Consider the following 15,365-nt stretch of genomic DNA (forward strand, 5'->3'; position numbering starts at 1 on the left):
ATATTACTATGTGTCCCCTGTATATGCATTATGTGATATTACTATATACCCCCTGTATATGCATTATGTGATATTACTATGTGCTCCCTGTATATGCATTATGTGAGATTACTATGTTCTCCCTGTATATGCATTATGTGATATTACTATGTGTCCCCTGTATATGCATTATGTGATATTACTATGTGCCCCCCTGTATATGCATTATGTGATATCACTATGTGTCCCCCTGTATATGCATTATGTGATATTACTATGTATCCCCGGTATATGCATTATGTGATATTACTATGTTCCCCCTGTATATGCATTATGTGATATCACTATGTGTCCCCCTGTATATGCATTATGTGATATTACTATGTATCCCCTGTATATGCATTATGTGATATTACTATGTGCCCCCTGTATATGCATTATGTGATATTACTATGTGCCCCCCCTGTATATGCATTATGTGATATTACTATGTTCCCCCTGTATATGCATTATGTGAGATTACTGTATACCCCCTGTATATGCATTATGTGATATTACTATGTGCCCCCTGTATATGAATTATGTGATATTACTATGTGCCCCCTGTATATGCATTATGTGATATCACTATGTGTGTCCCCTGTATATGCATTATGTGATATTACTATGTGTCCCCTGTATATGCATTATGTGATATTACTATGTACACCCTGTATATGCATTATGTGATATCACTATGTGTCCCCTGTATATGCATTATGTGATATTACTATGTGCCCCCCTGTATATGCATTATGGGATATTACTATGTGCCCCCCTGTATATGCATTATGTGATATTACTATGTGTCCCCCTGTATATGCATTATGTGATATTACTATGTATCCCCTGTATATGAATTATGTGATATTACTATGTGCCCCCTGTATATGCATTATGTGATATTACTATGTGCCCCCTGTATATGCATTATGTGAGATTACTATGTGCTCCCTGTATATGCATTATGTGATATTACTATGTATCCCCTGTATATGCATTATGTGATATTACTATGTGTCCCCTGTATATGCATTATGTGAGATTACTATGTGCTTCCTGTATATGCATTATGTGATATTACTATGTATCCCCTGTATATGCATTATGTGAGATTACTATGTGCCCCCTGTATATGTATTATGTGATATTACTATGTGCCCCCTGTATATGCATTATGTGAGATTACTATGTGCTCCCTGTATATGCATTATGTTAGATTACTATGTGTCCCCTGTATATGCATTATGTGATATTACTATGTGCCCCCTGTATATGCATTATGTGATATTACTATGTGCTCCTTGTATATGCATTATGTGATATTACTATGTGCCCCCTGTATATGCATTATGTGAGATTACTATGTGCTCCCTGTATATGCATTATGTGATATTACTATGTGCCCCCTGTATATGCATTATGTTAGATTACTATGTGTCCCCTGTATATGCATTATGTGATATTACTATGTGCCCCCTGTATATGCATTATGTGATATTACTATGTGTCCCCTGTATATGCATTATGTGATATTACTATGTGCCCCCTGTATATGCATTATGTGATATTACTATGTGCCCCCCTGTATATGCATTATGTGATATTACTATGTGCCCCCCTGTATATGCATTATGTGAGATTACTATGTGCTCCCTGTATATGCATTATGTGATATTACTATGTATCCCCTGTATATGCATTATGTGAGATTACTATGTGCCCCCTGTATATGTATTATGTGATATTACTATGTGCCCCCTGTATATGCATTATGTGAGATTACTATGTGCTCCCTGTATATGCATTATGTTAGATTACTATGTGTCCCCTGTATATGCATTATGTGATATTACTATGTGCCCCCTGTATATGCATTATGTGATATTACTATGTGCTCCCTGTATATGCATTATGTGATATTACTATGTGCCCCCTGTATATGCATTATGTGAGATTACTATGTGCTCCCTGTATATGCATTATGTGATATTACTATGTGCCCCCTGTATATGCATTATGTTAGATTACTATGTGTCCCCTGTATATGCATTATGTGATATTACTATGTGCCCCCTGTATATGCATTATGTGATATTACTATGTGTCCCCTGTATATGCATTATGTGATATTACTATGTGCCCCCTGTATATGCATTATGTGATATTACTATGTGCCCCCCTGTATATGCATTATGTGAGATTACTATGTGCTCCCTGTATATGCATTATGTGATATTACTATGTGCCCCCTGTATATGCATTATGTTAGGTTACTATGTGCCCCCTGTATATGCATTATGTGATATTACTATGTGCCCCCTGTATATGCATTATATGTATCGACAACTTTGCTTCCTGGCTTCCTCACTTCCTCTCTTCTGATATTCCCTCCATTATTCTAGGCGATTTCAACATCCCTATTGACATCCCCACACAATCCCCTGCCTCTAAACTCCTTAACCTCACCTCTTCACTTGGTCTCTCCCAGTGGACCTCCTCACCCTCCCATGTGAATGGGAGCTCACTGGATCTGGTCTTCACTCACCGTGTGATATTTCTGATTTTTCCAACTCCCCATTTCCCCTCTCTGATCACCACCTGCTCTCCTTTAACCTATCTCTATCGACTTCCCCATCTCTACCTCCTAAGGCTACCATCACTAAGCGTAACATTGAAGCTATTGACACCACATTCTTTTCCTCCTTGTTTGACTCACTTCTCTCTCCTATTCTCTCTCTCTCATGCCCTGAACAAGCCACTTCCACATACAAGGCATCCCTTACTTCTGCTCTTGACTCTGTTGCTCCACCAACTACTATTCACCCTCGCAAATTAACACCTCAACCCTGGCACACCAAAGGCACCAGATATCTGCAAAAATGCTCACGTACTGCTGAGCAGCACTGGAGGAAATCACGCTCTAAGGCAGACTTCCTCCATTTCAAACTTATGCTCTCATCCTTCAGTGCTACCCTTTCTCTTGCTAAACAGTCATACTTCAAGAACCTCATCTCCTCCCAGTCTTCCAACCCCCGGCGCCTCTTTGCCACTCTCAACTCACTCCTCTGCCCACCTCCACCTCGTCTCCCTTCCTCACTCTCTGCTCTTGACTTTTCCACTTACTTCACATCCAAAATTTACTCCATACGTCAGGACATCACATAACACCAGACCACCAGTAACCAGCTTTCTCCCATCCCTCACCAACCCTCCCCATCCCTCGCACCTACTCTGACATCTTTCTCCCATGCATCTGGAGAGGAAGTCATGGCCCTCATTCGTTCCTGTCCCCTCACCACCTCCCCACTTGACCCTATCCCCTCCCGCCTCCTCCGCTACCTCTCTCCTTCTGCTTGTTCCCATCTTTCCCACCTTCTCAATCTGTCCCTCTCATCAGGCACTGTCCCATCTGCCTTCAAGCATGCACTCATCTCTCCTATTCTTAAAAACCTACACTTGATCCAAACACTCTCTCCAACTACCGACCCATCTCTCTCCTCCCTTTTGCCTCCAAAGTCCTTGAGTATATTGTCTACAACCGCCTTACTTCCTTTCTTTCCTCACACTCACTGCTTGATCCATTCCAGTCTGGCTTCCGTCCTCTACACTCCACTGAAACTGCCCTTACAAAAGTATGCAATGACCTCCATGCTGCTAAATCTAAGGGACACTACTCTATACTTATTCTACTTGATCTCTCTGCTGCTTTTGACACTGTGGACCATCCTCTCCTACTGCAAATTCTTCACTCCATTGGTCTGTGTGACACTGCCCTCTCTTGGCTGTCTTCCTACCTCTCTGACCGTTCATTCTCTGTCTCTTCTCATGACTCCACCTCCCCTCACTTCCACTAACTGTAGGGGTACCCCAAGGTTCTGTCCTTGGTCCTCTTCTCTTCTCTCTCTATACGTCCTCACTAGGTAAGCTCATTAGTTCTTTTGGTTTCCAATATCATCTCTATGCTGATGACACCCAAATCTATCTTTCCTCTCCAGACCTCTCCCCTGCTCTCCTCACTCGTATCTCCAACTGTCTCTCTGCTACCTCTTCCTGGATGTCCCAGCGCTTTCTTAAACTTAACATGTCTAAGACAGAGCTGTTCATCTTTCCTCCCTCCCGCATTACCTCACCTCCTACAATCTCATTATCTATTGATGGCACTACTATCTCCTCTAGCCCACAAGTGTGCTGTCTTGGAGTAATCCTTGACTCCTCCCTCTCCTTCAAACCACACATTCAGCACCTCTCACAAACCTGCCATTTTCATCTAAAAAATATTTCCAGGATCCGACCCTTTCTGACCCAGAATGCTACTAAGACTCTTATCCACTCACTGGTCATCTCCAGACTGGACTACTGTAATCTGCTCCTGATTGGCATTCCTGTCAAATACCTCTCTCCACTCCAATCTATCCTCAATGCTGCTGCCCGGCTCATCTTCCTCACCAAACGCACTACGTCCACCTCTCCTCTCTTACTAGACCTTCACTGGCTCCCCTTCCCTTTCAGAATCCATTACAAACTTCTCACACTCGCTTACAAAGCCCTCACTCACTCCTCTCCCATCTACATCTCTGACCTTATCTCCCTTTACACTCCCACCTGTCCTCTTCGCTCTGCTAATGCACGCCGACTCTCCTGCCTACGGATTACATCCTCCCACTCCTACCTCCAAGATTTTTCACGTGCTGCACCACTTCTTTGGCATTCCCTACCTCTCCCCCTAAGACTCTCCACCTCTCTACAACACTTCAATTGATCTCTCAAGACCCACTTCTTCACCAAACCCAGCCAAATCTCATCCTAACCCTCTGTTCTACACTCTCTATGTACCCCATCTGTGTCACCCCTGTCTGTCTACCCCTCCCCTTTAGAATGTAAGCTCTCACAAGCAGGGCCCTCTTCCCTCATGTGCTTATTCTTTCTTAAATTAATAATCTTCAACTGCACCACATCCAGCAGTCTTCTGCCACCTGATACTTATTCCAGTGTCATCTGCTGATGTAACTATGTTTATTTACCCTGTACTTGTCCTATACTGTCATCAACTGTAAGTTGCTGTTTTCCTGTTTGATTATTTGTTTATGTATTCTGTAATTGGGCGCTGCGGAACCCTTGTGGCGCCATATAAATAAAGGATAATAATAATAATAATAATAATAATAATTATGTGATATTACTATGTGCCCCCTGTATATGCATTATGTGGTATTACTATGTGTCCCCTGTATATGCATTATGTGATATTACTATGTGCTCCCTGTATATGCATTATGTGATATTACTATGTGCCCCCTGTATATGCATAATGTGATATTACCATGTGCCCCCTGTATATGCATTATGTGATATTACTATGTGTCCCCTGTATATGCATTATGTGATATTACTATGTGCCCCCTGTATATGCATTATGTGATATTACTATGTGCCCCCTGTATATGCATTATGTGGTATTACTATGTGTCCCCTGTATATGCATTATGTGATATTACTATGTGTCCCCTGTATATGCATTATGTGATATTACTATGTATCCCCCCTGTATATGCATTATGTGATATTACTATGTGCCCCCCTGTATATGTATTATGTGATATTACTATGTGCTCCCTGTATATGCATTATGTGATATTACTATGTGCCCCCTGTATATGCATAATGTGATATTACCATGTGCCCCCTGTATATGCATTATGTGATATTACTATGTGTCCCCTGTATATGCATTATGTGATATTACTATGTGCCCCCTGTATATGCATTATGTGATATTACTAATATGTGTCCCCTGTATATGCATTATGTGGTATTACTATGTGTCCCCCTGTATATGCATTATGTGATATTACTATGTGCCCCCTGTATATGCATTATGTGAGATTACTATGTGCCCCCTGTATATGCATTATGTGATATTACTATGTGCCCCCTGTATATGCATAATGTGATATTACTATGTGCCCCCTGTATATGCATAATGTGATATTACTATGTGCCCCCTGTATATGCATTATGTGAGATTACTATGTGCCCCCTGTACATGCATTATGTGATATTACTATGTATCCCCCCTGTATATGCATTATGTGAGATTACTATGTGCCCCCTGTATATCTATTATGTGATATTACTATGTGCCCCCTGTATATGCATTATGTGATATTACTATGTATCCCCCCTGTATATGCATTATGTGAGATTACTATGTGCCCCCTGTATATGCATAATGTGATATTACTATGTGACCCCCCTGTATATGTATTATGTGAGATTACTATGTGCCCCCTGTATATGCATAATGTGATATTACTATGTATCCCCCCTGTATATGTATTATGTGAGATTATTATGTCGTTCCCCTGTATATGCATTATGTGATATTACTATGTATCCCCCCTGTATATGTATTATGTGAGATTACTATGTCGTCCCCCTGTATATGCATTATGTGATATTACTATGTATCCCCCCTGTATATGTATTATGTGAGATTACTATGTCGTCCCCCCTTCCCCGTATATGTATTTTGTGAGATTACTATGTGCTGTGGGTATAGTGATGTGTACCAATTAGGGAGGCCAATCCCGGGATCGGGATCGGCGGGATCCCGGGATTTAGGCCCAAAAACAGCCGGGATTCAATCCCGGGATTGGAAGCTCCAATCCCGGGGATTGAGGGATCAGCGTTGAGCGTCCTCAGGACGCTCAGACGCTGCCTGGCTCCCTCCTCCTGTCTCCCCCTGCGCAGCGTGACCTGTGCCTGTGAGGTCACGCTGCACTGTCAGCACCCGCAGAGCCGGAAAGTACGGCGGGCTTCACCCGCCGCCTCGTCCCGGCTCCCCCTGCATTCACCCGCCGCCTCCTCACGGCTCCCCAGCGCTCACCCGCCAGCTCCCCAGCACTCACCCGCCGGCTCCCCTGCACTCACCCGCCAGATCCTCCTCACCCGCTACTTCTCTATGCAGGTTTGTAGTTTTTTTTTTTATGTCTGCACGGCGGGTGGGGAGGGACGGGGCGACGGCCGGACACAGTGTAAAGCCAATCCCGGGATCCCGGGAATCCCGGGATTGACCATTTTTCAATCCCGATACCCGGGATTGAAAAAATGGCCCGGGATTGGCTTCCCTAGTACCAATGTCATGTGGGAATACTGTGTGATATGTGGGAATACTGTGTGATATGTGGGAATACTGTGTGTACCGTGTACTAGAGATGTGTGCTGACCCCTGTGTTTTTGTTTTGTATCTGAATGTTTTTGGATCTGTCTTTGCCAAAACTGTCCCGATTTGGGTTTCGGTTCTGCATTTTTTTTTAAACATGATAAAAAAACTGCTAAAACCCACATAATTTGGGCCTTTTTTTTTTGTTCCTATGGTATTATTAACCACAATAACATTCATTTCCAGTCATTTTCAGTAAATTTTGGCCACCTCACAGCTCACAATATTGTTTTCATCCAGGCTACTGTAGCTGCCTGACTAAGCTAAGCGACAGCAGTGGGCGGCACTAACACATGGCTGTTCAACTTCAAGCATGGCACATCTGGGAAACAGAGTGGCAGTGCAGTGGCAGACAGGATGGCAGTTTAATAAACTGTACGACCCCTAGAAAAGTGAAACCAAGAATGTTTTCATTAATCAAGAACTAGATAATGAGGAAGGAAGGATTGATTTGGAAGTTAATTTAATTTAATTCTTTAATTCCAAAAATGTTATTCAAGGGGGGCATTGGGGATGGTAATTATTGAACATTCTCTTTCATAGCGTTTTCTCTTCTGAGTTGCTGCAAAAGAAAGAAGGATTACCTTATAATTTGACAGCAGATAAGAACAACTTGGCACATCTAATGCACACTTTTGCTGTTTGCAGTCCACCTACCAGTATGTTTTTGGACTGTGGGATGGAATCAGAGTAGCCGGAGGAAAATCCACGCAAGCACAGGAAGAATATACAAATGCCACACAGTAAGGGTTATGGTAGGAATTGAACCCATGACCTCAGAGATGTGAGGCAGTAATACATGTACTAACCACTACACCATCCATGTTGCCTTAGTTCCTGTAAAAGAAAGAAGGATTAATTAGTTATTTAATTAATTGATTGATGAAGAAGGGGTGTATATGTGTGTGTGTGTGGGGGGGGGGGGGGTTGTATGGCCAGCAGACCATCGATGCAATATACTTTAATTGCAACCCCGCTACCAAGTTCCATCTTGATTCTGTTATGCCAGAAAATTAATTCCTTGCCTGTACTTGGGCGTAAAGAAAAAAAAACAACAACAACAAATTCTTGGCCAAGAAAATTAAATTTTATCCACTATCCACTTAAACACAGATATGTGGACAAGCGGTAATGGGCAAACGACAGATTACATGACTGTAATCTCCCATTGGGTGGGTGTATTACCTCCAGCAGCAGCAATATGTAATGTAAAACAGCTCATCCACACAGGCAAGCTACTCTCTGTATCACCGGTTACACTTAAGGTGCATACACACGGAGAGATTTTGACTATGAGAGATTTTGACTAACTTTTCCCTTGAACTGGCAGTAGGAGATTTTGACTATGGGAGATTTTGACTATCTCATTTAAATAAGGGGATGAGTGTCATATATAGGACGATTTTACAGGGTGGCTGGTATTTAAATAGCTAAAAGTAAAAAAAAAAATTTGCGTGGGGTCCCCCCTCCTATGTAAAACCAGCCTCGGGCTCTTTGAGCCAGTCCTGGTTGTTAAAATACAGAGGAAAAAATGAGTAGGGTTCCCCTATATTTAGACAACCAGCACCGGGCTCTGCGTCCGGTCCTGGTTTAAAAAATACGGGGGACAAAAGACATAGGGGTCCCCCGTATTTTTCAAACCAGCACCGGGCTCCACTAGCCAGGGAGATAATGCCACAGCCGGGGGACACTTTTATATTGGTCCCTGCGGCCGTGCCATTACCCCCCCAACTAGTCACCCCTGGCCGGGGTACACTGGAGTGAGGACCCCTTAAATCAAGGGGTCCCCCCCTCCAGCCACCCAAGGGCCAGGGGTGAAGCCCGAGGCTGTCCCCCCCATCCGTGGGCGGTGGATGGGAGGCTGATAGCCTTTCAATAGTAATATTGTTCTTTACAGGTGGCCTACAGGTCCCAGCAAGCCTGCCCCAGCATGCTGGCACTTGGAGAACCACAAGTGCCAGCATGCCCGGACATAAAGGGCCCGCTGGCACCTGTAGTCCACCTGTAAAGAAAATATTGGAAAAAAAACACGACACATTCTTTAAAAAATCCTTTATTAAACTGGGTCTTCACCTGGGGGCGGCGGCCTTTAAGCTCTTTTGCATGGCCGCCGCCTTCCCAGGGCTTCCGGCGTCTTCACCTGGGGGGGGCGCCACCTCCCCAGGGCTTCTGGGGTCTTGCTCCGGCGTCTTCACCTGGTGGGCGGCGGCTGCTAAGCTCTTTTGCATAGCCGCCGCCCATCCAGGTCTTCAGTCTTCAGGAGCTCTTCTCCGCTCCTCCTCCGCCGTCGGACTGAAAGCCGCTGCCTCGCGCTGACTTATATAAGTCAGCGGGAGGGGGCGGGGCGATGACGCGGCGAGCCGTGATTGGCTCGCGGCGGCCATCTTGAATTTAAAAAATGACGCTGAGGCGCCATTTTTGAAACTGGTACCGCTCCGCTGCCAAACTCTGCAAGATAAAGGTAAATTTCCGCCGCCCGCACCGCCGCCGCCCGCACCACCGCCTCAACCCGCCGCCGCCCACACCGCCACCGCAACCCGCCGCCGCCCGCACCGCCGCCACAACCCGCCGCCGCCCACACCGCCACCGCAACCCGCCGCCGCCCGCACCGCCGCCACCACCACCCGCCGCCGCCCGCACCACCGCCGCCGGCAAGATCGCTATCGCTGGGAAAAATCGCTGGCCTCTAGCGATTTTAACTAACTTTCCCAGCGACATAGCCAAAATTGACTTGCCTGCACTGACTATTTTTCCCAGCGATAGCGACCTGGCGGGGACGCGCATCGCTATCGCTGCCTGTGTACACACGGAGCGATCTGCACTAACTTTCTGAGCGATTTTGACTATATAGTCAAAATCGCTCAGTTATATCGCTCCGTGTGTATGCACCTTAAGAGGCATACCAGTATCAATCAGGGATGTCATAGCAAGATTCAGTGCCGGATTGCCGAATAGGCAGAGTAGGCACTGGCCTATGGGCTCCATGACTTTTAGGGGCCCCAAACTTTCTGAAATTGTTTTGAAAAGATCAAAATGAATCAACTCAAAGAAACAAAATCTTTACATTAAAGACTCTATAGAGAAAATACTGTATTAATGTAATGTACCCATTAACAACTTACAGTATATAAACCGTAGACATCAGATTCACATGACAGTTTCCGGATCGTAGACTGTTGGTTGGTAAACTTAAAAATGTATTCAGAGATAATTTTTGAGGGGGGCCCCGAGATTTCGACTGTCAAGAGGCCTCCACAGGGTTTAATCCAGCACTGGCAAGATGGCTTACCCTGCTAAGACTCTCCAAAGAATTTGTCTTTTCTGATAACGCATGTATCATTGTGAGAGCATTACAACTGGGTGAATTTGAATAACTCTCATGTTTTGCCAACACGATAAACTTGGTTGTTCAGAATTTAAAAAAAAAATGTCAGGGACCTTTTTTCTTTTTCTGTACCCAATTCCTTCAGCTGAATAATATAACGACAAAAAAAGTATTGTTAATTTTTTTTTTTTTTTTTTAAATAACAGGGGTGTGCAGGACCTGCCTGTGGGCCGAACAATTTCTGGACATTTTCAGTATTCAATCAGCAACCACATGTAGATTGCGGCGTTGCAGCATTGGGGGTTGGGGGGGGGGGGAGGTTTGCGGTCTGGACATTGCAGGCATGTCTGGACCGTCTGCACGGCGGCTGCTTGACGTCACATGCACCTGCTGCGACCTGAAACATGGCAAGTAGCCATCTTTCTTCGCAGCCAGGCTGCGCGGGCCGAGGGCTACCCTTAACATGCAAGCGTTTTGCTGCTGAGCAAAGCATTCACATATTACCGGGGGGAAGGGGCGTGCAGGGCGGACTTGCCCTGTTCTGGGTGTCCCACCGCATGCTAGTGTAACGGGTTGTAGTTGTGCGATTTTTCGCATGACTACAACCCATGATGAATAAGGCCCAGCAACAAGCCATCAAAACCTACACAAGAAGCTGTAACATAAGGAGAGGAGGGGGATGTACCTTACTCCTGCACACTGGAGAATATTCTCTGCTTTATGGAAGCTACTGAAAAAAACATTTGAAGTAGCAACTAATGAAATGTGGAAAAGGACTTGTGTTTATAAAAAGTAAAGTAAAAATTCTATGGGGAAGACCTTTGCCACCCAATGCAACAAAGTTCAGAGACTTCTGTAATGGTGGATTCCAGTATTGGCCATTTTATATTTTTCAGCAATAAACTTTCCCTTTATTAGAGGTGATGTTTGTCTATGTACAATAGACTAACCCTAATGCACCCCAAAAATACAACACATTATGAAAAGAAAAGTGGTGCAAGATGGAATTGTCCTTGGGCCCTCTCACCCACTTTTATGTTAGATATTAAAAACTAGGGCGTGCACAGTTTAACAAACCAAGCACTTCAGCGACAGGGACTGCCACTTTTGTGGCTGAGGTGCTTGGTTTGTTTGGACCCCCACAGACCATTTTTTTGGGAAGGACTACCTCTGATCACTAATGAGGAGGTTGATGATGAGGATGTTAATTACTTTATAATATTGTAAAATACATTTTATGAACTCACTGCAAATGAGGAACCATGGAGGAGGTGCCTAGATGATTAACATCCCTACCTCTACTAATTTGTGAGAATACTGGGGCAGATGTATTAATCCTGGAAAAGTGATAAAGCAGTGATAAAGAAGTAATAAGTGGAAGGTTATAAAGCACCAGCCAATCATTATGGGTTTATAAAAATAACAGTTAGGAGCTGATTGGCTGGTGCGTTATCACGTTCCACTTTTCACTTCTTATCACTGTTTTTCACTTCCCCGGGCTTAGTACATCTGCCCCACTGTGTGTACTGTGTACCGGTGTTATATGGGAATACTGTGTGTTATGTGGGAATACTGTGTGTACTGTTTACCTGGTGTTATGTGGGAATACTGTGTATAATGTGTACAGTGTTATTATGTGGGAATACGGTGTGTACTGTGTACCAGTGTTATGTGGGAGTACTGTTTGTTATGTTGAAATACTGTGTGTACTGGTGTTATGTGGGAATACTGTGTATTATGTGGGAATACTGTATATTATGTGGGATACTGTATACTATATGGGATACTGTGTGCATTATGTAGTAATACTGTGTATTATGTGGGAATACTTTGTGTCATGTGGGAATACTGTGTGTATTATGTGGGAATACTGTGTGTATTATGTCGGAATACTGTGTGTATTATGTGGGAATACTGTGTATTATGTGGGATACTGTGTGTATTATGGGGGATACTGTGTGTATTATGGGGGAATACTGTGTATTATGTGGGAATACTGTGTATTACGTGGGAATAGCGTGTATTATGTGGGAATATTGTATATTATGTGGGAAAAGTGTGTATTATGTGGGAATACTGTGTATTGTGGAAATACTGAGTATTGTGTGGGATACTGTGTATTGTGCTGTATACTGTGTATTATGTGGGAATACTGTGTATTATGTGGGGATACTGTGTATTATGTGGGGATACTGTGTATTATGTGGGAATACTGTGTATTATGTGGGAATACTGTGTATTATGTGGGGATACTGTGTATTATGTGGAAATACTGTGTATGATGTGGGAATACTGTGTATTATGTGGGAAAAGTGTGTATTATGTGGGAATACTGTGTATTGTGGGAATACTGAGTATTGTGTGGGATACTGTGTATTGTGCTGTATACTGTGTATTATGTGGGAATACTGTGTATTATGTGGGGATACTGTGTATTATGTGGGAATACTGTGTATTATGTGGGAATACTGTGTGTATTATGTCGGAATACTGTGTGTATTATGTGGGAATACTGTGTATTATGTGGGATACTGTGTGTATTATGGGGGATACTGTGTGTATTATGGGGGAATACTGTGTATTATGTGGGAATACTGTGTATTATGTGGGAATAGCGTGTATTATGTGGGAATATTGTATATTATGTGGGAAAAGTGTGTATTATGTGGGAATACTGTGTATTGTGGGAATACTGAGTATTGTGTGGGATACTGTGTATTGTGCTGTATACTGTGTATTATGTGGGAATACTGTGTATTATGTGGGGATACTGTGTATTATGTGGGAATACTGTGTATTATGTGGGAATACTGTGTATTATGTGGGAATACTGTGTATTATGTGGGGATACTGTGTATTATGTGGAAATACTGTGTATGATGTGGGAATACTGTGTATTATGTGGGGATACTGTGTATTATGTGGGGATACTGTGTATTATGTGGAAATACTGTGTATTATGTGGGAATACTGTGTATTATGTGGGAATACTGTGTATTATGTGGGGATACTGTGTATTATGTGGAAATACTGTGTATGATGTGGGAATACTGTGTGTTATGTGGGGATACTGCATATTATGTGGGAATACTGAGTATTATGTGGGAATACTGTGTATTATGTGGGAATACTGTGTATTGTGCGGTATACTGTGTATACCGTGCCTGATGTGACTATAACATGTTCCCTCTTATATCTTCCCAACAGTCTCGTCCCCATCGCTGAGCCCCAGAGTGTCTCCTGTCCCATCCCGGAGTAATTCCTTCACTTTCCCAACAGTACCAGGTACCAGAATTCCTTTATACCCTGGGCTGCAGTATTACAGTGTGTTCTGCTAAGTGATTGCACAGATGCGGATGTATATAATGGTAGATGCTCAATCAGCTTAATGATATTCAGGTGCTCAAAAGGGAGGGGTATTTCTAAGCAAGAAGAAAAGAGAGACATTGTTTTCCCCAGCACCCTGAAGGATAACGGTAACCAGATATAAATTCCACATAATATTAGAATTCAGAGATCTTGGTTACACATATTTGCGCAAATGTGTGAATAAGCCCCAAAGCCGCATCAAGGCGCCTCTGTATATTTGGGGACCTTAGCGCTATATCTAGGTGTAGGTGTGGCACCCCAAAACACCAGCATAAGCCAGAAAGCCCAGCATAGCATACCAGTGAAAAATCTATAGTGTTAATAAATTAGTATTTAGGAAGCCGAAGCTATAAAGAAGGTGATACAAAAATTAAATTTAATTAAAAAAGAGAGATAGTGTTAAAAAATTAATAAGTGAAAAGTGTTAATAGAATGTAAAGGTATGCCACACTAAGGCCACCCAGATCAGCCAGTCCAGAGGCACCACACCCCACACCTCCATTACCCCAATCTGGATCTATGATTAACCAGCAAGGAGCCACATGATAATGGCTCCTTACTACAATATGTCTAAGCTAAGAGCTACCTACCTTGGAGCAACCCCATAATGCTCCATGTGGCATGTCAGGGCCTGCACCTCCTCCTAATGCAGGATCCTCTTTGCCTCTCACAACAGACATATATAATGGTAGATGCTCAATCAGCTTAATGATATCATTCAGGTGCTCGAAAGGGAGAGGTATTTCTGAGCAAGAAAAAAAGAGAGACATTGTTTCCCCCAGCACCCTGAATGATAACAGTAACCAGATATAATTCCCATATAATATTAGAATTCAAAGATCTTGGTTACACATATTTGCGCAAATGTGTGAATAAGGCCAAAAGTACCAGGATTCTTTTATACCCTGGGCTGTAGTATTACAGTGTGTTCTGCTAAGTGATTGCACAGATGCAGATGTGACAGGATCACAAACACTAAAGTGTCTTCTATAACTAAATGCAACGTGTGTAGGAAATTGTCCTCTGCTGCCCCCCTTTGTAGACTAGTAGAGTAGCCGCATGTACCTGACTTGTGCTATCCAGCATCTGCTGCCAAGCCAGCAATTCCTGACCGTAGGATGTTAGACGTGTATATAATTTCCTCTTACTCACAACAACTATAGTCATGTATAATGGGCAAAACATTAAAATACAAGATATGCTAGTATAACGTGCTATGGCAGTATATTGGATGTTATAGGGCAGGGGTGGCCAACCGGTTAGAGGCAAAGAGCCAGAAAAGATCTGTAGTCAAGAGCATGAGCCACTATCATGCGCGCGCCGAAGGGGCATGGCCTAATTGTCACAAAGCCACACCACATTTTTGTGTGCACACTTTTCGGTATGACGTTTGTAGAAGTATGACCTCATATCATAACCCCGTTTTTC

At 43.2% G+C, this 15,365-nt stretch overlaps 1 protein-coding gene across 1 annotated transcript in view; it reads left to right on the forward strand.

Moving 5' to 3' along the window:
• IRAG1 (inositol 1,4,5-triphosphate receptor associated 1) overlaps positions 1-15,365 on the forward strand; it is a 196,888-nt gene that overhangs the window by 36,318 nt on the left and 145,205 nt on the right. The window contains exon 4 of the mRNA XM_063944160.1: positions 13,776-13,853. Within this exon, the coding sequence (XP_063800230.1) occupies positions 13,776-13,853 (78 nt within the window). The remainder of the gene's footprint in view (positions 1-13,775; positions 13,854-15,365) is intronic.

Source organism: Pseudophryne corroboree, chromosome 11, assembly GCF_028390025.1.
Source record: "Pseudophryne corroboree isolate aPseCor3 chromosome 11, aPseCor3.hap2, whole genome shotgun sequence".
NCBI lineage: Eukaryota > Metazoa > Chordata > Amphibia > Anura > Myobatrachidae > Pseudophryne > Pseudophryne corroboree.